Source organism: Corythoichthys intestinalis, chromosome 6 (genome assembly GCF_030265065.1).
Source record: "Corythoichthys intestinalis isolate RoL2023-P3 chromosome 6, ASM3026506v1, whole genome shotgun sequence".
Taxonomy (NCBI): Eukaryota; Metazoa; Chordata; class Actinopteri; order Syngnathiformes; family Syngnathidae; genus Corythoichthys; species Corythoichthys intestinalis.
In genome coordinates, this window is record NC_080400.1 from 21,166,903 (window position 1) to 21,194,759 (window position 27,857).

The following is a 27,857-nucleotide window of genomic DNA, read 5'->3' on the forward strand; positions in this document are numbered from 1 at the left end:
TCCTCAATTCATGTATACCGGTAGTTGTTTGATGCTTCTCTGCTCACAAATCTATGTTTTTAAGTCTGATTCTCTCGTGGCTCCTTAAATGTTAAAAAAAAAAAAAAAAAAATTAAAATTGAATGTGGGGGTCAATACAGCACAGACTTTATGCATTTCATTTCAATTTAATAAGGTGTCATTGTGGTAAACGAGCAGCGTGCATGCGGGATACATTTTTCTCTATCTGCAGGGACTAACTTAATCATTGGTGTTATCTTATAGCACCACATCTTACCTTGCCACAATTCATTGATGCACTTTTAATTAGAAAAGTTCTGTAAAGCAAGTCAAAGTACCACGAATGACAGAGAACCTTCAGGATTGAGCTTCTTGTTTCATTCATTACTAGATTTTTAAGCTTTGAGGGGGTTTATTTTCATTTCCAGCTTTGTTTCTAGATGGGCAAGCAGACAGTTTGTGGTCAGTAATTTGCTAAACATGCGCAAGCAGATGCATTTGAAAGAGTGCATTTTGCACCTCTGATCTGTTAAAAGCCAATGAGCAGTCATCTTCACAACCACTTTCAATTTAATGCTTTGCATGTCAGGAAAAAAAAATGTTCATCCGGCTAAATAAAGCACACAATTTCTAATGAAAAAGAGCAGTAGTAGTAAGAAGTTTTGAAATTTGTAGTTGTCATTTTGTTTTTATTTTTATTCCCACATTATGACAACATATTACAATTACTTATGTAAGAGCTTACCTAAACAATGTAATGTAATACTTGACAAAAAGACAATGAATTTATATCGAATACAACTGAGGTTAGTATGGTGGTGTGGTCCTCACCAACCACTTACCATTTATTATTTATTTAATGTTATTATTTAATGTTAATGTTACTTATTTACTTAATTTTTCAATTACCTATAAATGTGCGAAGGAATACTATTTTTTAATTGATAAGTTAAAAGACTTCTAAAGTGAATTTGATTTAAAAAAAAAAAAAAAAAAAAAACATTACTGAAAATGTCCACTTAGACTGAAAATTAAAGTAGTATTCCTGTAGTGTTAAACTGTTCACTCGTCAAATTTCAGTTTCCATGGAATTCTGAGAGTGCATGATCCACTTGGGCCCAGCTTTAGTCGCCATTTCCACACTCAAAGAGCTTTTGTACACCGTAACGTTTATTCAGTGCAACTAGGGTTTCCAACTTGTTAGGGATCCTGCCCCCTGAGCCCTGCTCCTCCACTTTGTGTGTGTGTGTGTGTGTGTGTATGTGTGTCTGCCTTGATTGCAGGATTGGACAGATGGGTGAGCCTGGGACCAGGTGCAGGTGATCATCGTTAACGGCTTACTTAAGCCAGTCCCTGGCCTCACCTCATCGCCAGATCAACAACTCCACTCCAAGAGTTTGTGACACTAGCCCTTGATAATTCTACAAATCTGTATTGCCTTGGTTTAGCTCATTTTATCTTTATTCACAGGACCTGCATTCCTCGTCAGCTCACTTGCTCAATCACCAAATGCCTGCCTGATCACTTGGACACAGACTGCTGTCACATTATACAATAAACTATTGTAACCCCTGCCCCACCTTGCCTGCCTCCTCTGCGCTTGGGTCCCCCGCTCACCCAGAAACCCAACACAATTCCCTGAAAAAAATTTAGGAACACCTCATTAATAGAGCCAGCCGTCCTGATAACCGTCACCCTTGAAATATTTTTTTTTTTTGTATAAGAAAAATGATATTTTTTTAATTTACTTTTTTTTTTTTCATTTTACTCAAACCTGAATTAACACTGGAAGTCCGGGGTGGTTTTTTTGGCTATAAAGAAATACCAGAAAGCCGTCAAATGACCCCAATACCAAACTGACTACTGGGCTTTGTCAAACAATTGACCACTCAAACAAGCAATCAAGCAGGCCACCCCCCTACACACTCCTGTGGAGTCGCTGCCTAGGTGTGAAGGAGGGGTTTCACTCTGGATAGCTGCAAATAGCATCTTGAATAGAAGGGGCCGTTTACATGGTGACTCTCTGAGAATACGAAAAATGTCAAATTTGCATTTGCATTTGCGTCTCCATTTGAACAATGTCGCAATTCCGCATGAAAACAATGTAGTATTCATGCCAGGCCCTAGGGGGCAGTGCAGATTTACAGGGCGAAAGAGAATGATGTACTTTGACCCTTTGACACTGAAGGTGACGTCACATCCGGTGAGTGTATCATTTGTTTGTTAGCGCTGCTATTAGTCGCTAATCTCCTAGTGCTCCTCAATTTGTTTTATCCCACGGACACATCGGAGAATCGATCCTAGGCTGGTTCGGCTCTCCTAGTGCTCCTTAATTTGTTTTATCCCACGATTTAACAGGTCGTGGATTAAAACTACTCTACTCTCCTCTTTAGCTCTATCTTGCTAGCCTAGCTTATCCGAGCTATGGCTAGCCCTCTGCCTTCTTCCTCCCGTCTTTTCTGCTCAGTGTGCTGTATGTATAGCGAGCACCCTGGTTCCTTCGTCGAGGACAGTAGTAGCTGTAGGAAGTGTAGCTTAGTCTCAGGGTTGGAGACCAGGGTTTCTGAGCTAGAAGCACGGCTCTGCACTCTAGAGACGAAAGCTAGTCCGAGCTATAGCCAGGTAGTGGCAGGGCCCGCAGGTCGTGCTTGCAGTAGTAGGATTGCTAGCGCAGTTAGCCCCCCAGTGAGCCCCGTGCAGCCGGGGGAAATTAAGGACGGATTTGTGACTGTACGGGGGAAGCGCAGTGGTAAACGCACAACCTTAGTGCACCAGCAGCTTCATGTCAGCAATAGGTTTGCCCCCCTCAGCGACACACTGGCTGAACCAGACACTCTCGTAATTGAAAGCTCCATAGTTAGAGACGTGAAGCACCCGGCGGTGTCTGTCAGGTGTTACCCAGGGGCCAGAGTCGGTGATATCGAAGGAAACCTCAGGCTCTTAAAGCAGAGTAGGAAGAGGTTCCGCCGTATCGTGATTCACGCAGGCGGTAACGACGCCCGGCGGAGACAGTCTGAGGTGCTTAAATGAAACGTAGCCTCAGTGTGTAAACTTGCTAAGTCGATGGCGGACACCGTAGTTTTCTCTGGTCCTCTGCCTAATTTGGTCAATGATGAGATGTACTCTAGATTCTCATCATTTATCCGCTGGTTGTCTTGATGGTGCCCAGAAAACGATATAGTCTTTATTGATAACTGGCACGCGTTTTGGGGCAAGTCCGGGCTCATGCGCCGAGACGGCATTCATCCGACTTGGGACGGTGCTGCTCTCTTAACTCGAAATTTGGCCGCCAAACTTAGTCTCCCAAAGTGACACCTCAAAGTGGGGGCCCGGGCGCAGTGTTGTAGTGTAAAACACAACTCTGTTAGTAGTGATCACCCGCCTCTTTCCGAGCTGTCACAAATCCAACATTCAGGACAAAAGATAGAGACTGTGTCCGTGCCTCGTATAGTGAACAGGGGAAAACAGAGTACTATCGGAACGAGACCAAAGAATTTAATACATATAGCCCCTGATAGCGGTGAAAATAAAATAGCTCTTAATAAATATATAAAATACGGATTATTAAACATCAGGTCAATCTCGCCCAAATCTCTGTTAGTTAATGACTTAATTGGGGATTATAATATTCATATTTTGGCCCTGACTGAAACTTGGCTTTAGCAGGATGACTTTGTTAGACTTAATGAATCCACACCCCCAAGTCACGTGAATTTTCACACAGCTAGAAGCACGGGCCGTGGAGGGGGGGTGGCAGTAATATCACACTCTTGTTTAGGTATGAGCCCAAAAAGTAAAGCTAATTACATTTATAACTCCTTTGAAAGTCTAGCACTATCAATTATAGATGCTAACTGGAAGAACCAAAAACCAGTTCTTTTCATAGTGGTTTACCGTCCCCCTGGTCCCTACTCACAGTTTTTGTTAGATTTCTCTGACTTTTTATCTAGTATTTTGCTAAGCTGGGATAGAATTATAATTGTAGGGGATTTTAATATACATGTTGATGATGAAGGTGACTCCCTTGGTAAGGCCTTTAATGACCTACTAGATGGGACTGGCTTCATTAAAAATGTGAATAAACCAACTCATAGTCACAAGCACACCCTGGACTTGATTTTAACCTACGGTACGGTGATTAGTGATTTTAGTGTCCATCCCCACAACCCCGAACTGTCTGATCATTTTCTAATTACCTTTCAGTTTGTGCTTCAAGATAATCCGCCACGAGTGACTAGAACTCAGATGAAAAGGACATTAGGTGATCGCTCTGTTTCAGAGTATAAACAGATAATTCAGCCTATATTTGCCTCCATGTCATCTAATTATGAAGGAATAATGTCCGGCCTTGCTGTTAATGACGAGTTTGTTGATAGTGTTATGTTTACACTTCGTACTACCCTCGATGTCGTCGCTCCCCCCAAATTAAAGTTTGTCAAGCCGAGACGAGCCTCTCCCTGGTATAATGCTGAAACACGCTCTCAAACAATCGACACGTAAATTAGAAAGACTTTGGCGCCGTTCCAACACAGAGCACACCCTCTCTGCCTGGAAACACAGCTTGGTGACATATAAGCAGGCCTTGCGTACGGCTAAAACCAGATATTACTCATCCTTAATAGATGAAAACAAAAATAATCCTAGGTTTCTGTTCTGCACTGTAGCAAGGCTGACAAACAGTCACAGCTCAATAGAACCTTATATCCCAACCACCCTTAGCTGTGATGACTTCCTAAAATTTTTTAACAATAAAATTGCAACTATTAGAAATAAAATAAATGAATCACTTCCAGTTATTAGGTCTGATAAAGTGCAGAAAAAGAATTCAGAGTCTCCTATAAGCCCCTCTAAAATATTAAATAACTTTACCACTGTAGACCAAAACGATGTAATTTCAATTATAATGTCCTCCAAACCATCAACGTGCCTCCTCGACCCAATCCCAACCAAACTTTTTAAAGAGACCCTGCCTCTAACTATTGACATTATCTTAAATATAATAAATACCTCATTAGTTACTGGCTACGTGCCGCAGTCCTTTAAATATGCAGTTATTAAACCGCTCTTGAAAAAACCTACTCTTGATCCTGATATTTTGGCCAATTATAGACCTATTTCTAACTTACCATTTCTCTCCAAAGTCCTTGAAAGAGTGGTAATTAAACAGCTCTGTCAGCACCTACAGGACAATAGTTTATTTGAACATTTCCAGTCTGGCTTTCGAGCTCATCATAGCACTGAAACTGCATTAGTTAAAGTAACTAATGACTTGTTACTTGCCGCTGACGTTGGATTAGTCTCGATCCTGGTTCTGTTGGACCTGAGTGCAGCCTTTGACACAATCGACCATAATATCTTATTGCAGAGATTAGAATGTGACATAGGCATTAGAGGAGCAGCCCTCTGCTGGTTTAAATCAAATTTATCTAATAGGTACCAGTTTGTCAATATAAACCAGCAATCATCATCGTACTCTAGAGTTAGTTATGGTGTGCCGCAAGGATCGGTCCTCGGGCCCATCTTGTTTACGCTGTTTAAAGTCCCCATAGCTATCACATTTTTGCAATTGATCACTCCAAATATAATGTGGGAATACAAAGAAAACACCAAAATATTATACAATTAATGAAAAGTACATAGAGAAGAAATAATCATCATTTTGGACTTTTTACTAATGTTTCACTAAAACGTCTTATCTCCCACACTCTTATGTTGCCTTCTGGTAAGCGACAGTACCTCGACCAATGAGATGAGTGGGATTTCGTACTGTCAAATTCCCACAGCTCTTTGGTCAAAAAGCAGGAGAGGCGGGAGACTGTGTTTCCCTGCATATTCTTGTAAAGCACCATACCAGTACAGTGGTGCCTCTACATATGAAGTTGATTAGTTCCAGGACCTTATTTGTAAGTCGAAATGGTCATAAAGCGAGCAAGATTTTCCCATAAGAATACTTTATAATTCCATTATTTCGTTCCACAGCCTGAAAACTTACACTAAATCATTACAATAAATACTGCTGTTACTATTGCAAATAGCAATTAGCAAATAGCAAAACAAACACATTATGAATAAAAATCAGAATAATAATCTAATAACAGTAATAATAATAATACCTGTAATGGTGTAACAAATTGGGTTCTAATGTGGTGGTTGTATTTTGCGTGGTGTACCTGAACACACCGCGGGGCTGATGGCAGAGTGAGAGAGAGTGCAGTTGAGATATTACCGTATTGGCCCGAATATAAGACGGTGTTTTTTGCATTGAAATAACACTGAAAAAGACGGGGTCGTCTTATTTTCGCGGTCTAGACATTATACCCATTCACGACGCTAGATGGCGCCAGATATCATTGAAGCTATGTTCTGTCATTGCAGATCTCAGTTACTAGTTTAACCAGTTTGCATTATTTTATTGCAATGTTTTTCCTTATTCAGATTTGTTACAAGACTACAGTTACAGTTAGACTTAACTTTGATGGTTAATGCAGTTATTGCAATTTTGTTGTTTTATCACAATAGATTGGTTTATTTATATTTCAAAAACCAGAAGCCATTCATTTACGAATGTGATTGCACTTTAGTTTACATATTTAAATGTTCAGATATTAAGATTTGAATGAGGCAAAATAACATGCTTTTTCTCTCAAATATATTGTTATAATCATTTGTTTCGGATGGACTGGAATTATTTTCTGTATAAAAATATGGTGTTCAAAAAGTTTTTTTAAACTTGAGTCTTGAAAAAGAGGGGGACGTCTTATAATCAGGGCCATCTTATATTCGGGCCATTACGATATTTGTTTTAAGGTTCTGTTGTTGGTGGAAGTTGGCGTGTTGTGTTGCACAAGTTCTGAAATAAATGATCAAAAACCTGACGAAGCTGGCGATCTCTTTGGAGGATTATTGTCATGCAGTTTACGGACGCGCACCCCGCGCTCAAATTTTTCCATCATCCCATCTTCATTTCAATGGTAAGCCTCACCTTTTTTCTTTTTTCACTAAGTGCTTTAACATTATTGGAACCCATATTGATTTCTCACACATGAAAATCCACCGTGCTTCCGTCTTGCGGGAAAACAATGAAATTGCGATGCCGTCATAAATCGTCATATTTCAAGCATTTCGTCGGATGTAGAAACAAATGGCGAGTCAAATTTTACGTTGGATGTCAAGAAGATCGTGTGTCGAAGCGATCGTATGTTGACTGTATTTGTTCGTTCTACAAATATAAGACACTAATATTAGAGTTTCATGATAATAAGGGACAAAGTGCATCCCTTGGAAACTCAGTACGGGGCGAGTACTTTTGTTTGTAAAAACAGGACGTTCCCGATTTTCAAGGGACAGTTGTCAACCCTAGGTGTAACTTGCAAGTGACACGTTATGTCATGTAGCTTGGTAGGTAGTGATATTGTGTGCGGACATGGGCTTGGTGAGGGGGTGACCCTTTTAGAGTACCTCATTTTGCTGGTGTGGAAAAGCCCCGTAACAACCATATGAGATATATTCCAGGTACTGGAGGCTAAATTGGAAATTGAAAGTTGCTAGACAATATCAGCACATCCAGCACACACGCCCACAGCTCTGGAGAGCAATTTTGTTTTTAATATGCTTGGTAATTATTGTTTTGATATCTCAACATTCTTATTTGTCATTTGTCAAATTTAATTGTATTTTAATAAGTTTTAATATGTTTAATAAATGAGAGATGAGTATAACTATGTGTATATTAAAATTAGATATGGTTTCTATATTGTGGAATTTTATTCATCGTGGTTTGGGTGGCATCTAACCTGTACTATAAATAGGTGTTCACTGAACATGTAGTATATAAAATACAACTCTTGTGTAATGTTTGTCATTACTTGTTTTCTTTTGTTTTGCTATGTCTGACAGCAGTTCCAATTAATATCTACAGTGGTACCTTGAAATACGATTGTTTCGAAACACGATCTTTTCGAGATCTGATGTAAAATTTGACTCACCATTTGTTTCTACATCAGATGACATGTGCCGCAGTTTCTTTGTTTTGCCGCAAGATGGACGCACGGAGGATTTTCTTGTGAGAGAAATCAACATAGGTTCCAAGAAGGTCGGTGCAGGTGGTAAAAAAAAGGAAAAAGGTGGCGCTTACCATTGAAATGAAGATGGAAATGATAGAAAAATATGAGCAAGATGTGCGCATCCGTGAACTAGCCCGACGATACGGCCGTAGAATGTCTACGATCTCGAAGGTCCTCCTTCGATATCCGTTCACCAGTCTTCATAAGTTAAGGTGACTATTATTATTGTGGTAACATCGCCAGCTTCGTCAGGATTTAAATCATTTGTTTCAGAACTTGTGCAACATAACAGGCCTACTGTCTCCGCAGTTGACGTCAACATCAAAACACTAAAAGAGAAAGTAAAATCTCTACCGCACCTTTCTCTCTGTCATGTGAGCCACGTGGTGCGTTCAGGTACAACACGCAAAACACGCGCACCACGTTAGAACCCGATTTGTTACATTACTACAGGAAATCTCATTGTGATTTTTTATTTATAGTTTATTAGTTTTTCGATGTGTAATTGTGAAGTGTAATAGTACAAGCAGTATTTATTCAGGATCTAGTGTATGTTTTCGGGCTGTGGAACGAATTAATGGGATTATAATGTACTCCTTTGGGAAAATCCTGCTTGACATACGACCATTTCGAGTTACGAACAAGGTCCTAGAGCGAATTGACTTTGTATGTAGAGGTACCACTGTATTTCCAGAGAGTGTATCTAAGGCTCCACTTGGACAGTGAAACATTTCCAGTTCAAGGGATACAATCTACCAATACTGCATTTTATTCCTCCAATAATTGCACAATTTCATATTTTCCATGTCTCTGGGCCACTTCGGCAGGCGTCGATCCAGAAGAGTCTCGTAGAGTTCTGTCTGCACCATTTAGCAGTAGTGCCTTAACAATGGGCACGTTACCATGCTGAGCAGCAAGGTGCAAAGGTGTTGCTTTTTCTGCGCTCGCAGCATTCACATTAGCATGATGAGAAATCAAACGGAGGACACTAGGGAAGCTGAGGCTGGCACAGGCCAGATGTAACGGCGTCCACTGTTGACTGCTCTCGGTCACGTTCGGGTCGGCTTGGGCAGCCAGGAGCCTGGCCACCATTTCGGCCTCACTCTGCTGGCAGGCAAGGTGAAGCGGGGTCCATTGATTCTCACCAGGAGCATTCACATTCGCACCTAGACTTTTCAGTTCCTCCATGGTGGTTTCATGTCGCTTTATAGCTGCCAAGTGCATGGCGGTCCAGCCATTGTGGGTCCTGCAGTCTGGGCTAGCTCCGTTTGTAAGCAGCTGCCTACATATGCCTTTGTGGCCATTAAGAGCTGCCAGGTGAAGCGGAGTGTGCCCTCTTTTGTCCGCAATATCGACCGCAGCCCCACTCTGCACCAACTGTCGTACAATTCTGTTATGCCCTGCCTCGGCTGACAAGTGAAGAGGAGTGGAAAGGGAGCAGTCAGTTGCGTTGGGATTGGCTCCCTGAGAAAGGAGCAGTTTGGTTATATTGATGTGTCCGTAAGCGGCAGCCAGGTGAAGCGGCGTCCTTTCCTGCATCTTCTCCTGCTCCCCGATCGCCTTGACAGACAGCCGTGTCAGCAACAAGCGGACGACTGTTTCATAGCCATTCTGGCATGCCAAGTGAAGGGGCATCCATCCTGACTTTTCACAGGCATCTGCCAAGGCCCCTTTGTCCAACAACAGGCGTACGGCTCTGTCATCACCGTTCTGCGACGCAAAATGAATGGCACTCCACTGGTCATCGTCTCCCAACCTAGGATCAGCGCCGTGCTCCAGCAGTAACAACATGATATCATGAAACCTGCAGAAAGAAATCTCCCATCAACTTATGCAACATTTAACCCTAGAGTTTAGGGTAATTAACTTTTACACTGCAGTGAAAATAAAAGTGACATACCGTATTTTTTGGACCATAAGTCGCAGTTTATTTCATAGTTTGGCTGGGGGAACAACTTATGTGTGATATTAATAACACAATATGATATCATTTCACATGTTATTTTGGTGTTTTGGAGTGACACTGATGGTTTGGTAAACTTGTTAGCATGTTCTTTATTCTATAGTTATCTGAATAACTCTTAATAGCTATGGTCACGTTTGTGTTCTGCCTTTGGTAATGTGTGTTCAATTGTATTATTGACTTTTTTATATTGAAATGCATACTTTTAGTTTGTGGCGCTTTCACGACCAAGTGGGGGCGTACTCGCACTTGTTTACGCTGAGAAGAGCGCTCACACGCCAGAAGAAGACTGACAGCTACGCAGCGTCTGAGCGAGAGAGAGAGAGTAACACGGCTGCGAACCTACGTTCATTGTTTATGCTTGCAAAATTGTTGTGTGGTATTTTTTCACGATGTGCTAATGCTAGCGAATGCATGCTAACAGTTTGTGTCATTGCTGTAATAGCAGCTAATTATGATTTATTTACGCTGATGCAAACCTGTTTGGTATCGAGGACGAAATTGTTTAGTATTATTTCTATTTTTAGTTTCACTCTTCAAATGATGGTGTCATAACGAAGGCCAAAATAAAGTCAGCAAATTATACGGATGTCCAGCAGCGTCATTTGGGAGTTTAGCTCGCTGTATAGCCAGGACTGAGCCGTAACGTCCTGGTGAGGACAGTATATTCGCCATTATCATACCGTACACTTATTCAGCATGTTGTTCTCTATTGTATTTTCATATTAAATTGCCTTTCAGGATGACATATCTGTTCTATGTGTTGGATTTTATCAAGTAAATTTCCCCCCAAAATGCGACTTATACATGTTTTTTTCCTCTTCGTTGGGCATTTTATGGCTGGTGCGACTTATACTCAGGTGCGACTTATAGTCCGAAAAATACGGTAAGCGCTCCATAACAATAACTGCTTACTATACCCGGGGAAATGACGAAATAATTAATGTGAAAGAACCGGTTGAACAAAAGAAACATGACCTACATTTTTTAAATACTATTCTATTCAGCTGCCAGTATGTGACTCTCTGGTACTGGTTAATGTGGCTTCCTTGAAGGAAGAACGTTCCAGGTTTTTCTGTTGGCTCAGGCTTTTCTGTGTTTGACGTTGAAGGTCTCTGACTACATGGTTTGATATTTAGTAGAACATCCCTCAACTTGTCATCAAGTAGTACCTTAACTCAACATGTAAAAACATAATCTAAAACCCAACCCGACACCTTGAATTGACTAATTAAATACCAGGAAGAATTCTGTCTTTCCCTTTAAACAGAGGTTCATCGAGAAGTCAACACGTCAACTTTATGACTGCATGTTTGCAGTTTGAAATCAAATGATCACCAAGCACGTGTTGGCAAGAACAACAGAAAGCTTGCTGAAAACAAAAGCTAGTATTTTTAATATAGGAAGTAGCAACCTTGCAGCTGTGTTGCATGAATTGGTGTAAGCATTTTACACATAGGCGGAGTTTGCCTTTTGGGGTAGGGGGGCACAACATGTTGATGACCCCACAACGCAGTGTCAGCAATAAAATTGACTTACAAGAATATTTATAATAATAAGTTGACAATGAGCGTTTTTTTTGTTTACCATCATTCTTGAGGGGAATTCTAAATCGAGCTACTTTTCGCCAAGATCGTCATCCATTCAATATGGTACGCCCGCCGGTGTCGTGCCAATGTAGTTACCCTAGTCAAAAATTGTATCCCTGGGCGGAGCCATATGGCGGTAGATTTGTGTCTTTGTTATTCAATCAAAAAAAGTTGCTTCAAAAAAACAAGAACAAATTGCTTCAATCAAACTATATATTTTCAACCCCCAAAAAAAGTCGCTTCAGTCAAAGAAAAAAAAAAGTGTTTGAATGCAAAACGAAGTTTGAAACAAAAAACTAAAATAAAAATACATGTGAAAGGTATTTTTTTGTTTGTTTGTTTGTTTTTATATTGAAGCAACTTTTTTGATTGAAGTAATGTTGATTTATGTTTGGGCCACGTTTTGGCTAGGACATTTTTGTCTTTATTATTCAATCAAAAAATAAGTTGCTTCAAAAAAATATAGATTTTCAAAAAGAAAAACATTTCAATCAAAAAAAGAAAAATTTCAATCAAAAAGTTTTTGAATGCGAAAAAATATTTGAGATTGAAAATTTTGCATTTGAACACTTAACTTTTCATTGAAAAAGTTTTCTTTGATTCAAGCAATCCTTTTTATGTTTGGGCCATATTATGATTAGGACATTTGTGTCTAGATCATTCAATACCAAATAGTTCCTTCAATCAAAAAAAAATAAAAAATCATTTTAAAAATAAACCTCTAATCCTCAACGAAAGAGAAAAACAGTCTTAAAATAGTTTGATTCTGAATTCCATTATTTCGTTTTAATTTTCTTTTCAGAATCAATTTATTGGGCATCCTAGTTCATTCCGAACCCGAGTAAGAAACATCTATCAATCACCTTTCAATTCCACCATGACTTTAAATTTCCTTAAGGGTGAACGTGAGTGTGAATAATGGTCTGTCTCTTTAGCATGTGTCGTTTCAATTCTGCACATCTCACACTTCAGCGTAATCCCTTTAAGCAACTTCAAGTAGATAGCAAAAAAGAAAAAATCCCCTGTAACCACAAGTAAAGCACAATGTGTTTTATAATTACAGTAAGTACCATCACGCCCGTCAAAGCATTAGCACATGTGTTTGGAACAACAGATATAATTGTTTTTAAGACTTGCTATTCCTACCTTGCGAGGAATTGTGAGAACGCATTGCACCTCATTACATCTTAACCTGGCAAATGTTTAAAGTTTCATGGAAAGCTAATCTATTAGGAGTTCTGTTTATTTTCTCACAGACTTAAATGAGCTTCGATAAGTGTCCAAAACTGGCCAAACAGGTTTCTATTTAAACAAATAAACCCAAATTTTATAGTTGGCATAAATTTGTCACAATACTAACCGATTGAGGACAGCAACAATCAGCGGTGTGTACCCTTTGGCCATGACGCAGTTGACTTCAGCACCCAGACTCAGGACATGCTCCACGCTCTCTGCATCCCCGCTGGCTACCGTGTAGTGCAGGAGACTCTTTGTACCTATGAACTGCGTGCTGACATGCTCCCGTTTCACCGACGTTCGAAAACTACCGAAGTTCTTCCTAAGGAGCAGCGAAAGCACTCTATCCTTGCTTGATTGTTCCTCTGTCAAACGAGAGAAATAGACACGACGGTTCCAGGAATACACTTCAAGTCAAGTTACTCTTGTATGTAGTGGTGCTCAATGTTAACCTTGCAAAAAAAACATACCTTGCAGTAGCATTTATAGATATTACTCGGTCGAGGTTACCGACGAAAGTATCAATGAGATTGTGTGTGATTCATTTCTGTAATAACATCTTATTTATTCGCTTTAATGGCAGTGTTGCTGATAACGGCGTTAGAATATAAAAGCGTTACTAACAGCGTTATTTTGTTCAGTAGTGAGTAAGTTACTTTTTTCATCTTGGCAACACCGTTACAGTTACTGAGGCGGGAAAGGGATGCGTTACTATGCGTGCAGCGTTACTATGTTGGTTGACTGACGCGAGAAAAGTCTGAGAAAGATGGACTCACGGAGACGAGAAAGCAGAGCAGGAGTGGGGAGGAGGCAAGGGAGTGTGACGCTGTTGCAAACGCAATGCTACTATGCTAAGCGGCTCCAATATTACCTGACTGTAGCCGATAGGCTACAAACTACGCCCATATGACGCTTCGGTAGATATCACATATATACGGCAGAAAACAGGTGACTTGAGGTTCCGCTCTGAGACCCCCAATTTGGCCACATTTCAAAATTGTCCGTTATGCATGTGTGATATATCATTGGAAATCTTAAAATCTCAATTTTCTGGGGGAAGAAAAATTTTGAACAAGAGGGCATTTAATTTATTTATTTTTTTATTTTTTTAAATAGCAAAACCATATGTGGAGGTGAGCGCACGCGAGAGCAGAATTACAGACGCCATGACTTTAACAAGATATCGCGTACCTACCTTGTTTCTATCCAAAAACTCCATGTATCACCGAGTGTCAAGACACAGCTGTGAATGGCCACAGCTGGGTTTTTAGGGGATTTTATCTGTGAAACATGGGAATGTAACAAGGGTCGCAACGCAGACATCAAGGAGTGGTCGAGATTTTCTTTTTCATATATTTACCCTTTTAAACGTTTGTTTTTTCCAATTTTTCTGTTTGGATCGATTTTTTTTTATCATCTAACATATCGGGGAAAATACGACAGTAACAAAAAAATACAATTAAGCCATAGTTATGAGGTAGATATCCGTGACATTTTTTGCAGACGCCTTTTTTTCATTTTGACGTAATTTGTTTAAAAGTTTAAAATACGCGAGTGAATATTTTTTTAATTTAAAAATTTTTTTTTTTTTTTTTTAAACGAAATATAAGACATCAATTAATGATTCTAAGCTAAAAATGACAGACATTTTGAATAATAAATATAATTAATTACCTTGGTTTTATGGCTGGGTTGAAACAAAAGCGGTTGCGCGACGTCTGTAAACGGGGGTTTTCAGGGTAAAATAGACACATTGAAAATAGTTCGGGGGCTTTATGTGCCATGAATCTGCTATGGCAGCATATAGACATATTGTTCTATCAAACATAACAGTTTTGGCTTAAAATACAGCAGTTTCTTTCACAGAGGGGTGCAAGAGTAGAAACTCCCTTTTCAGTCTTGTCTGTGTTTTCTGCCATACAGAACTAGATGCCAATGACAGACAGGGCGGCATTAGCAACATGTATGATAAATAACTTGATGTGTTAGTAAACAGCTGCCATCTTAAAGCAGTAGACTTCTCAGGAAGGCTCTGTTGTAGAGAACCTTCCTAGCGAACCTAAGTAATTTTTTATCTAAAATGCTCCTAAATCGGCAAAACTTAAATCTATCTTTAAATGATGAAACCGTTCAAAAAGTTACACATGTCGAAAATAGACAGAAGGGAACTAATGCAATAACTGGAGAACTTTTAACGGTTGATTCACAACATTAAATGACTTCCACACTTAGCAAAGGTTACTATCTAGTTATCGCAATATCCGCAAAACAATAAATAAAACGAAGTTTAGGGTAAAGAATTGGGCTAGGGCCAATTTACCCAAAAACCTTTCAAACTTCACATTGTGTGACCTGGTTTATTTATTTATTTATTATTTTTTTTGAAAAATGAAAATTATCACCAGTTTTTGACCAAGTAACTAATTACTCTTACATTCAGGTAACTGAGTTACTAATGCAATTACTTTTTGGGAGAAGTAATTTGTAACTAATTAATTACTTTTTTAAAGTAAGGTTAACAACACTGTAAATTAATGCACCGATTGTTGACTTCGCACTGCAGTCGTATTAATAATGTGACACATTTTTTCTAAAATGGCTACCATGATACTCTTTTCTGTGTTTACCTGTAGGAAGGTCAGGCAACTCAGGTGAAGGAATCTAGAAGAGAAATATAGAAGGAAAACAAGAAAATAGTAATTTTGGCTGTGGTTCGACATCTACTCATTAAGCTTAAGACCCTACAAAACAACAATGGTGTCTTATTTGATGTCTCTTCAGAGCAATAGAGACTACATTTGGCTTGTTATAGCTATACAATTACCAAACAATCAACCTCAAAACTGTATTACAGTATATCAGTATTGTGGGAGAAATTTTAGTCCATTGAAAGGCACGAGTGGAAATTTGGATTTGGAAGGAATGGCGGGATTTTTTAGAGGGGGAAAAACATGTTCTACTGCTGATTACTTTCATTCCACACTGCATTTTTGAGTAATCAAGATATAATGAATACATTTGTATTCAAACTTATTGTCATAATTTTGTATTGTAGCACAGCAATGGGTTCCTTTGCTCAATAGGTTATGAAACACTGTTAAACAGATAGTGTGACGTGCTATGTGTTTATACTTATCAAATGGTATTAACTTCATAAGTTGTAACACATGGATGTTGGGGTTCCAAACTCCATCCGTTTGCACCGCTCTTGTGACAATCAATTGGTCCTGGGATCTTCAAAACTTCACTCAGGGCTTCCGTGTGCCTCACAGTTTCTGCAACAACAATTGTAGTCAAGGACTGGCATACATTTGACTAATTAAACCAAATTATTTATCCAAATTATTCAGTGGGATCTCATTATCACTGCAGCCCCATCACTGAACATAACTTCACGCATGACTTGGCGGTTCATGTTCTCTAAGACTATCTTTTATTAGCAGCTGTCTATGAATAACCATAACCGCTGAAGGTTTAAGAGCTTGTATGAGCAGAAGCGGGACAGGTGAGGCATCAGCTCTCATTTAAAAGCACTGATTTCACTCAAACATAACACTCACTGACAGAAAAAAAAAACACTTAAAGTGTGGATGACACCAAAAATCATGTTTATTTTATATTTCACACAGTGTTTTATGCTACTGAATGAAATGGACCACTTGGATGTGTGTGGAAGCAACTGTTTTATATTCAATTTTTCAATCCCGCGTCATGAAAATGAGTTACTTCTGGCTCCAATTTCGGGTTTAGGACGAATGTGAATGTGACGTCACCCGGGTCATCATCTCACAATACAGCATTGCAGATGGACTGCAGAGTAATTCGTTTATTTGTCGCATCACGCCAGCCAAACTGCTGCAGAAAATTGTTGCTGCACCAGGGAGAGGCGTGTGAGCCTTTTTGGGTTTTCAAAAGGTTCCCATTCGCCGGCGGATATTGGCCAAAGCAAGCCCTACTACTGTGGGACCATTGGATTTACGAGGAAGTGAGTAAACATCGGGTTTTGTATTATGTCAAATACTGGGATCGTGGCATACGTTGTAATACGGAGGTGGCTTGCATTTTGTGGCTGATATGCTCCTTGTCCACCAAGAATGCCACTCTGCCGACGACCGGCGGTTTGCCGCACATCCCCCCGCAGAGAAAGCGCTATACTCGGCTTATTGCCCTCTTCGTGTGCCCGGTGTTCTGTGAAATTTTCCACCCGATCAGAAATTGGAACTTTGTGTTAAAAATGGCCGCAAATACAGCGATTACAAAGTACACACTACAAACTTTCTTTAAATAAAGGACTTAGGTTAGTCATGGACGAACATGTAGAAAAGTTCTCATCAGTCACATTCTGCCCTGTTAGCTGCACAACGACTGCACGCTGTGTCTTCGTCAAGTAGTTAAGCGTTAGGTTACGCCATATTCGTGTTGACAATGTGGCAGCTATGCGCTCCTACGACATCGGGCAGTTTCTCCGGCAAACATACTCTCCTGCCCGAAGCATGGGACGAGCTGCCGATCAGTGAAGACAAGCGACAACCCCACCATCGTGTGACATGATCCCCGGGTAGTTTTGCGTGATTTTTCGCTTGGAAAGCCAAGAATAGACTATGAAACATTACTCTGTTCTTGGTAGCATGTCGGCTAGCTGTCACGCCTCTTGGTTTGTTTATGCTCTCCGAAGCCGGGGGCATGGAAATGACAAAAGCCAGACTAACTCCGGTGGCATAAACACATAGTTTTGACCATTATGGAGTAATTTTGCCGTACTGAATAAATGCATTTTTAATATTTCACATAACATTTTGCACAAGACTTATTTGTCATGACCATACCATTTATTTAGCAATTGGAGAAAATGCTTCGATAAAAAGAATATCCTGTAAAAATATTGGTGTAGAGCGATTGAAACAATAAGGGCATTTTGCTGCACTGTGTCATATTTGTGTCTTAATTTTTCCTCTCAATGGGCTGAATTCTAAATCAGCTGAAACCGGGACCCTGCCGACGTCATCCTCCAGCTGGGGACGTTAGAGCGCTATATTGATAGGCATGGCTAAACGGCAGATTAAAAGACTAATTTCTCATCATCTGCGCTTTGCCAAATTGTTGTATACAGTCGAATTGTCTCAAAATATGATTCAAATTCACGTAATAAGGCTATTTAAGATTTTTCTTATGCTGTCGCAGAAACTTTAAACCAATTAGACACTTGACAATAAATTAATAATGATGGAGCATGTCACACCGTGGTGAGGTTTGTTGTTGATTTTGTAGTCTTTCCCTCCTTGTTTCAGAGTACTTGCCCTTCCTCATGTCCTCCCTAATCACCAATTGGTCTCACTTGTTTCCCATTACCTTCTGTGTGTATATATGGGGAGTCTCCCCTTTGTTTTGTGCCATAGTGTCATCGTCTGCCAACGTGTCACCCGAGCCATAGAAGAAAATCTGATCCTGAGTCCTTCGTAAGCATCTCTGAGTTTGTTGGCTATTTTGTGTTTATGATAACTACTAGTGATGGTGAGATAAAGTTTCATGAGGCATTGAACCACCTGTGCCAATTGTTTCGAGAAAGGGTTCATTTCTCAAAACTTCATGTGAGAACGGTACCACCTACTGGTTAAGTGTATGATCACAGTCAGTTGTCTCAACCACATGAGTGATTCATTGATTTGTGTGAGTGTGTGTGTCCGCTACGAAGGAATTAACTTAGAAAATATTGTTTGACCAAATCCTTTATGTAAATAGAGTATCACATACAGTATGTATAGACAGTTATCTTTCACTTATCGCTGTTAATGAGGACCATAACCAACTGCGTAAAGTAAAAAAACGAAGTACTGTAACGCTCCCACCCCATTTTTAATATAAATTATTTGTGTGTCTATATAATATCAGTAAGTGTACATAAAACTCTATAAATGCATGTGTTATCATTAGAACATTGAATAATAGTTTGAAACGTAAATAAAATATAAATAATATAAATTACAAACATTAATGTATAAAGAATACAGACGGTACATTCATTCTAACTCTTTCATATTATACATGTGTGGAGGTGTGTGTAAGTATACATACTGTAAATACATATTTACGTATTTTTCAGAGTATACGTCGCAGTTTTTTCGTATGTAGGCAGAGTGTGCGTCTTATACTCTGAAGCGACTTATGTGTGATTATTTACGGTGGGGTCGGGCCAGACTTCTCTCTCGCTAAGTTTTTATAAAATAAATATATATTCATATATTTATATTAAAACGATGTATGGATGTTAAATAAAATAAATCATTTGGTTAAAACAGAGAAGGCACTGTGAACGCTGTGGCAACGCTCTCTTTTCAATCTTCCCCTCCTGCCCTGGCGCCCTCCGCAAGTCAGCATTCTAGTACTTCCTTTTCGATATGCAGCAGCTAGGAATGAAACACAAACTAAAGACACGGAAATTGAAAAGCAAACAACTGTGGTAGGAGTGGGGTATGGAAAGGATTCAAATTGTTGAAGATGCTATACAGAAACCTGTGTCTGCTTCGCTGAATGTAAACTGATGTGGCGCTTTGGTCTCATACGAGAAATATATTTAGCAAAACTTTCCAGCGTTATTTCATTGTGTAAATGCATTTATAATAGTTTTTTTTTCTGCCAACTCGAAGAAATTAAAATAAAAATCCATTATCTGCCTGTTAGGACAGACAAACAAATATAAAAGATATAAATGTTTATTGAATATTCATCTTAGTCTTGTTTACTGGGAGAATTTGTTACAAAAGACAGGCTTTAATTTGTTATCATTATGCATACTGTATATGCACAGGCATCGTCACAAATGTGATCACAAAAAGCGCAACTACACATCGCATCCTCGCATTTGCTCCTTCTCCTGAGTCCTCACAAATTTAACATAGAATTTCAGTTGTTTTTTTGGGATCGTGCCTACAAACAAAACATAAAATTTCAGGGAGGTTTTTGGGCTCGGGCCTGCAAATAAAGTTAATTGATCGGCTGGCCAGGTCGGGCTTTAATACCTGCGAGCCGGTCAGGTCGGGCTGGATTTTTTAGGCACGATCTAACCTCTAGCGTCATGTAATATTAGCATACCGTACACCTATTCTGCCTGTTCTTCTCTATTGTATTTTAAATTGCCTTTCATTTCAATTCACGCGGAAATTTGTGTTACGTCGCCTGCGTAGGAACGGAACTCGTTCGTAACCCCGGGACTAACTGTACAACCAATCCCCAATTGAAAAGTAGAGTTTGGAATACTGTCGTATTGTGTTGGGGTCAGAATTGACCCGTTTTCAAATTTTCGTATGCAAAAATCAATGGTACTTTTGACATACAGTACCCAAACTTAAAAGCGGGTCCTTCTTGACCCGAAAACCATATAGTGCAAAGGTTTAGTATTTTCAGATCAAATTTTTAATTCACTAGCAAAAATATGGGCTCATTTCTAACACAAGACAAGGGATATAAAACAAACGTGATAAACCAATGCAAGGCGTTCTCTCTTTTCCCCTCAATATATAGTAAAACAACTTTTTAAATAAATAAATTATTACTAGCTACAGTATTTTGCTGAATCGTACCTGAGAAAGGTGGCCTCTTATTTTCATCCTGATCCCAGCACTGCTTCATGATGTTTATCATCTCACCACACTGAAATGGCCTATGTTCAGGAATGATCTCCAGGCAGGGTCTCCTGCCTTGTGAGACATTTAAGAGCACGGTGGTCATGCTGCACCCTGTATCCACAAAATAGATATCAGCCAAGATGATGCAAAAGTAATTGGTCATGCATAGCCACAGTGGTCTAAAAGCCCTGTGAAAATACATCTGTGTGACAAATGAAGGATGCTCCATTTCAAAATGGTATTTCACTTTACTTTTTTGGCATAGAATCCAAACTATACAGTGTTTGTGAGAGATGCTACTTGTAAAAATGAGAAATGCATGTGTAATTTAATGGCCTGAGCAATATATAAATGATACACATTGATTGAATATGTCTTTTTGCTTTATCTTTGTCATTCTACATCAATGAAAGTAGTGTTCCTTATTTCTTTGTATTGTTTCTTCTTATCTTTATTTTTTTTCTTGAAAAAATCCTTAATGTGGGTTCAATTGCTTATTCCCTACCTGTGTAAGGTTTCTGTTGTGTCAGAATCACCCAGATTATAATTCCAAAACTGTAGATAAAAGAGGTGGGAGAAAATAAAGTTTCGCATTACTGCTTTCATCTGATGTGAATACACTACCACTTCAAGCCCACATGAGCTCAATTACACATATTGCACTGAGAAGTAAGATTATTTTCCGTCTGTGCAAGAAGACTTGATGAACCCGGCATGCATGCGATTTGCAAGTCACCTGTAAACATCGAAGGAAAATCCGGGAGGATCACAGGACTGACTGAAAATCTCAGGAGGGACGTAGTTTATGTTCCCTCTAACTGTCAGATGCTCCAAGAACAGCTTCTTGTTTGTCCCCGCTTCCCAGTGGATTAAACCAAAGTCTGAAATCTAAACATTTGGGAAAATGTTTTTTTTTTGGTGGATTAGTTCTTTGTGTTGTGATTCTTGGGAATTATATGTAGGGATGGGAATCGTATGTTTCAATTCCATGGAATTGTTTGGCAGTTTATCTACCAATTGTCTTATCGATTCCAACCAACACGAATTACGTCACCTAACTTACACATGTTACGCACGCTCGATTCAGCAGGTACGACTACGTGATTAGGTTACGCATTGCAGCCGTAAACATAACAATGACACCACGTAGATTTTGCCCCTGCTGTCTGGACAAGCTGAACATTTTCTGTGTGTGCAGGCTTCCTCCACCCCATCTGAGAGGGTGTTCTCCACTGCTGGAGACACAATAAGTGAAGAAAGATCACGTATCCTTCCTGAAAAAGCAGACATGCTTATTTTTCTGCAAAAGAATCGTTAATTTTGCACATTTGCACTACACGCTGTTCTGTTGTATTTGACTCTATTTATCTTTCTTCTATTATTATTTTTGAGTGCTATCAGCTCATGTGTCCTTTTAAAAAGGAGGATATTTTTTATTTCTATTAGAAAAATGTTTTAGTAAAATGTTACACATCCTTGTGTATTCGCCAGTTACATATTGTCACAGTTAACAGAGGGTTTGGGCCTCTTTTGACCTCGTTGTGTGTTTGTAAGGTTGTGACTTCTGGTTAAACAAACTCGATGCCAATCAAAATGTTTGTTCTTCTTTTTCCCCAAATTAGAATCGATAAGAGAATCAATCAAGAATTGAATTGTTAAGCAGTATTGATAATGGAATCGGAATCTTAAAAATCGTATGAATTCCCATCCCTAATTTTATATATGGAATGTGGCAAATCTTAACTACCTTACAATACCACACAGTTTATTTTTCTGTTGAGTGTCCAACTATTCAATGTATAAGTACTTTTTAACTCATTGGCTACAATCATCTAGCAGCTAGATGAACCACATCTGCTCGAAAAAATACGTTTTTACATTGACTACACAGTAAATTTGGAATGTTGTCATTCATAACTTTGAAACTAAGGAAATAAAACAGTAAAAAGGTGGTTGATCTAACTATTTTAAAGATATTTTAGAAAATAATCATGAAATTCTAACAAGCTTTTAATTGTCAAGGAGGGAGGGTGACCATTCTTCCTTTTTTTACCAAAAAGTCTGACTTTGACTACATCTACAGTAGGACAGATAATTTTCTCCAGGGTATTTTTCTGACTATTTTATACTTGTCCGCACTACGTTTAAGGTGGGTTTAAGCCCCCCCCCCCGCTTCTGCAAGGTACGCCTTCATATGCGCAAACTACACATGCGTTGTAAGGAGCAACCTCATGTGTTACGTCATCGCTCTCGCGGTTTACTTCTGAACCGGAAACTCATTACTCGCCCGCAGAGGCGTCGCGTTCCATTAGGCAAACCAGGCAATTGCCTAGGCCCCCCGGCCAGCAGGGCCCCCAGAGGGCCAACAGATTTAGCACACGCAGCTTTACTGCACTGTCACAGCGACAGTGCCAGTGAAAGCCTTGTGAAGAGAAAAGGAAGCAAGACAGCGTTGAGTGTACTATGTTACTGTAGTTTTGTGTCCTAAAAAGCGCACTATGAGATCGAGGCGTTATTATACTTTTAATAAATATGCTAATGCTCCATGTCCAACTGTCGCTCTTACTTGCACACACTTGAAGGGCCCCATGTTGCCTGGGGCCCCCGGGAACCCTTGCTACGCCTCTGCTCGCCGGCAGGAAATTTCGAAATGACTACAACTTTTCGACCAGGGGTCGGCAACTCCGTTTTGTGATCACACTTTTTTTCATGAATGCAATTGAATGCATCACGCGGGAGCCAGAGAGAAGAAAGAGCTTGCTCGGCTTTTACGAGCAGTCGCCAAGTTGGGATTGACATAAATATTTAGAAAGCAACAACGAAAGCCTGACATCGTTACTTGGGATGTTACAATCCTTGCTCAGTTGCGTTCTCACCACTTGGAAAATGACAAATAGAAACATATGGTGTGGTGCTGCATATTTTTCCTGGAAGCCGCAACCGGGAGTGCTTGTGCATAACAGTGACGGTCCTGGAAGTGGCGACACTTTTGACAGGCGGAAATTTCATGACAAAACTGATAGCGCGCCTCTTTGACTGGGGGTACCACGCAGTTCACTTTTTGGGGTTTAATTTTCATCTACACATTTTTATTAGGGCTGTCAAACGATTAAAATTTTTAATCGAGTTAATTACAGCTTAAAAATTAATTAATCGTAATTAATCGCAATTCAAACCATTTATAAAATATGCCATATTTTTCTGTAAATTATTGTTGGAATGGAAAGATAAGACAAGATGGATATATACATTCAACATACGGTACATAAGGACTGTATTTGTTTATTATAACAATAAATCAACAAGATGGCATTAACATTATTAACATTCTGTTAAAGTGATCCATGGATAGAAAGACTTGTAGTTCTTAAAAGATGAATATTAGTACAATATTAGTACAAATTATAGTAATGTTATATTAAAACGCCTCTTAATGTTTTCGTTTTAATAAAATTTGTAAAATTTTCAATCAAAAAATAAACTAGTAGCCCTATTCTGTCCTCAATGTGTGTGAGTACACAAATTGACAGATAGCGAACATAAGTTCCAAAAAGAAATCAGACGGTGTGGCAAAGTTGCATGGGCTTTACTGAAGTCATCTATTTTTGACAGGAGCACATTTCTTGTATTTTTGTAAAACTGAAAAAAACAAGGCAATGTGTCAATAACTTGCATAAATCACAAAAACACATAAAATGTACACACACGTGTCCATTTGAGCAGTAGCACTAGCCAATTAGCTCACAAGCATCTAACAATGTAACTGCATTTCACCATATATGTGAACAAATTCAAATACACATCATCAATAACTATCTAATGCTCATGAATATAAACAAAGGAGGAATATAACTCACAAGCGGTGCATGTATTAGACACAAACAGTGTGATGGGGCTATGAGAACTGCCACTGAATACTGGATGCGGACGTTAGCTGGTCTGAATAGCACTGTCTATTAGTGTGAGTTCGCGTCGACATATAATCACGTCAGAAAAGCGCGCCGAAACCCAAATAATCAGCTGCACTGAATCGCCAGCAGAGGGCGACATTACGCCACATAACATATGCAAGTCACACCCAAGCGCCAGCAGAGGGCGGAAAAACTCCATAAAACACAATTAACAAGTTGGCCTTTCACTGTACTGACATTTAAATCTGTCTGAGCGGGCCTAGTGCGTTAATTGCGTCAAATATTTTAACGTGATTAATTTAAAAAATTAATTAACGCCCGTTAACGCGATAATTTTGACAGCCCTAATTTTTATATACTCATGTTCGGTTTGCATTGAGTTGGGAGGAGTCAGCCTCGCAGCTGGTTGATCAGAGACGCGGCAGACGAGCTCTGAAAGAAAATGTTCATCTTCGCGTAATCCCCGATGGGAGGACCACAAATGGGCACTGAATTGAAGCACATTAGTGCGACATAGTTTGAAGGTTCAAGGAAAATGTGTGCAAAAGAAAAGAATAGGCATGCCATGTTTTAATCGTCCACCTCCGTTGTTTACGATGCCGCTTTAAAAATGGCGACGGCATGACATCACTTCCTTAGTATCTGATTGCTGTACAGACGCACTAATCTATAATAAGCGGCAGGTACTATTAGCCGACTAACTTATCTATATCATTTCCTACACGGATACGAGGCAGATTAGTGTAACCGACATCCCGTATAGTCTAACTAATTACACGTTTAAGGCCATTATCCGTCCTAATGTAGATAGCCTTGAAAGCCAGCATTCCTGGCATGTTCAATATTCATCAAGGATGATCAAATTTCATTACAAATGTGCATTATACTATATTGTGTATTTATACAGCTAACCTTGACATGGAGATGGTCATCCAGTAGAATGTTGGATGGTTTCAAGTTGAGATGGAATAGTGAAGGTTTCAAGCTATGGAGAAAATTCATGCCCATGGAGATCTCGTGAATCATCTGGAACTTCTTGGGCCACATAAGGTTGGTATTGTTTATAAGATTTCCCAGTGACCCATTGCTCATGTACTCCATTACAATGGCAGGCACATCATTGCACTTTCCATAGACTGCCACTATGTACTTGAATTTCACTTTGACTATGTTGGATACATCCTCCATTACTTTCCTGTAACAAAATAATGGTCTTCAACGACCACTTTGTGGTACAACATAACAGCACAAAATGTAAAAAAAATTTTTTTTTTTTTAATTAGGCTCGAGCGTTTACGTCACAGCAGCACGGGATCATGCGAGATTTGCGACAACGCAGCCAATTCGGAAGCACGTCTGCATCAAGGGACATTTAAACTTAACGGCAAATAGAATTCAACTACGAGTGCCAAAGATGGAAAAAAAGTAAGGAAAACTTGCCAGTTCGATACAGAGACAAACTTGTAACCACGGCGAAGGACAGATATGTGAGCAATTTTAAGGATGTGAACAATGTTGACCCTTACGAGCAAGCCGAACACAAATGGAATAAAGATGTCGACAAGCTTCCACCGCTACGCGAAATGGACATCATGCTGTATTTAGTGTTTGGTTTAAGTTACTACACTCATCAGCAATTCCGAAACTACAAATCGCTACAAAGCTACGAACAGTTTTGCTGCGGATGGGTGCAGGATCTGCACATTATGACCATAGCATACGGCAACACCATCTTTCTAGCAAAGGTAGGCAATGTGTGTTTACATTAGTCTGTGACCACGGATGTACAATTTTTTTGTTGCAGAAAATGTAGCCTGTGTACAAATTCTTTGCCACTCTCTCACGTCAAAATATTACAGCTTTTTCATTTAGCAACGACAGGGATTATGTCTTATGAAGACAATGCACATGTATGCATGCTAGTTGTTTAGCTGTAGCTATAGCTAACAACAGGCCGACTTAGGGCATAAAGTAACCGACATTTGCGTAAACAAACGAAATTAACTTACCGGAGTGGAAGTGCATAGAGCAAACTCTGTGTGTAACTGGAGAATCAAACGTTATGCCCTTCCTTCTGATCGAGGCCACCCATGCCATTCTTCGACGTTTGGTAAGTTCAGATATGACCTTTCCCTCGCCTTTTCTCCATGTAGGGATCCGGAAGAAACTCAATGGTGTTCCATCGAGCTGTACATTCTCCTCTCTACTCGATCGGTTGTTGCAATTCTTTACCGCACAATAATTTCCAACCATTTTTAAAGAGCGACCTGTGTTGAAATGCCTTACTGTTTATGTTTCCCGCTTCCAAAATAGCAATAGCGGCAGAAACCTCGCGAGTGCCATGTCATACGCTCGAGCCTAATAAATAAAACAACTTTTGTGTAACATAAATTGTGTAGCTATTCACCTGTGAAGGTGGTTCATACCATCAGTTGTGTCGTAGACTTTCAGGGCAAATGTTTCACGCCAAATCTTGATCTTGACTTGATAAACATTGCTGAATTTTCCTTCTGCCACTCTAGTCCAGTCGTTTTCAAAGTCATTTTTCTTGAAGACCCTGAGCTGGCCAGTAGATGCGGCTGAATAATCCATCAGTGCTGTCCTCCACTTCACATGAAATTTGTGAAAGTGCTCTCTAATAACAATCATTAACGGGGTTCCTCCTCATAATCCCACCCCGGAGACATGTGCGTGTTGCTCCCATGTACAATCAGTGTATGACTAAAGGCGTCAACAAGGCTCGCCTCCTCCAGGAAGCGAGCCTCCAAAACTGGTTTGCATTGCAATGTTGCAAAGCCAGTTTTTGACTGACACACTGGTGGTATACTGTTCTGACAACAACTACTTTCGAAAAACACCATTCTGCCTTTTCATTTTTGTTTTCAAATCCATATTGCACAAAATGTAATTTTTATGTTTAATTCAAAATAGCTACCAAGATGACCGCACGCAGCGCGCACTCGAACCCCCCCCACCCCCACCTTCGTGTTCATTTTACTGCGCAAATATGTATGTGTGTTACGTGACTCAGAGTGAGAGTGGGCGGCGATCGGGCCTTTTTTTAAATTGGCAAAATGAAGAGAAGTTATCCGTCTGGAAATGAAAAAAGAAAGGGGAAAAAAAGCAGAAGAGGAGAAAAGGAAGCAAGACAGCGGTGAGTGTACTATGTTACTGTAGTTTTATATCCTAATGTAGTCGAAACACTGCAGACTAGTAGTAGTAGTAGTAGTATTTTTATGTCCTAAACCAATTAACTGCCTTGACTTGTTTTAACTAGCTTGTTAGCGTTTGCTAATAGCATTGCAGCATGCTAGCGTTTCCTCATACATAAAGATGTTACCTAGAACATTGAATCACCATACACACTGATCAGCCAAACTGATGAAATGTTACATGATTCACTTCTGAGCCAGAATGTTATCCTTACTAAGTAAAAGCAATATAACTTACCAGCTAGTCAGTAGAATACGGTA

General features: G+C 39.6%; 1 protein-coding gene across 5 annotated transcripts; it reads right to left on the reverse strand.

Moving 5' to 3' along the window:
- Nucleotides 1–431: 431 nt before the first annotated feature.
- ankk1 (ankyrin repeat and kinase domain containing 1) lies at nt 432–27,080 on the reverse strand. Of its 5 annotated transcripts, none has more exons than XM_057839655.1 (9): nt 26,811–27,080; nt 25,297–25,579; nt 21,210–21,361; nt 20,979–21,028; nt 20,429–20,584; nt 16,002–16,126; nt 15,479–15,512; nt 12,976–13,216; nt 432–9,867 (listed from the first exon to the last, which is right to left on the reverse strand). In XM_057839655.1, the coding sequence occupies exons 2-9, from the start codon at nt 25,570–25,572 to the stop codon at nt 8,832–8,834; spliced, it is 2,070 nt and encodes a 689-aa protein (XP_057695638.1). In that variant the 5' UTR covers nt 25,573–25,579; nt 26,811–27,080; the 3' UTR covers nt 432–8,831. The 5 variants fall into 5 exon arrangements, with proteins under 5 accessions (XP_057695638.1, XP_057695637.1, XP_057695636.1 ...); XM_057839654.1 differs by having other exon boundaries at nt 20,429–20,545; nt 26,792–27,080; XM_057839653.1 differs by having other exon boundaries at nt 26,792–27,080.
- Between the last annotated feature and the right edge of the window lie 777 nt (nt 27,081–27,857).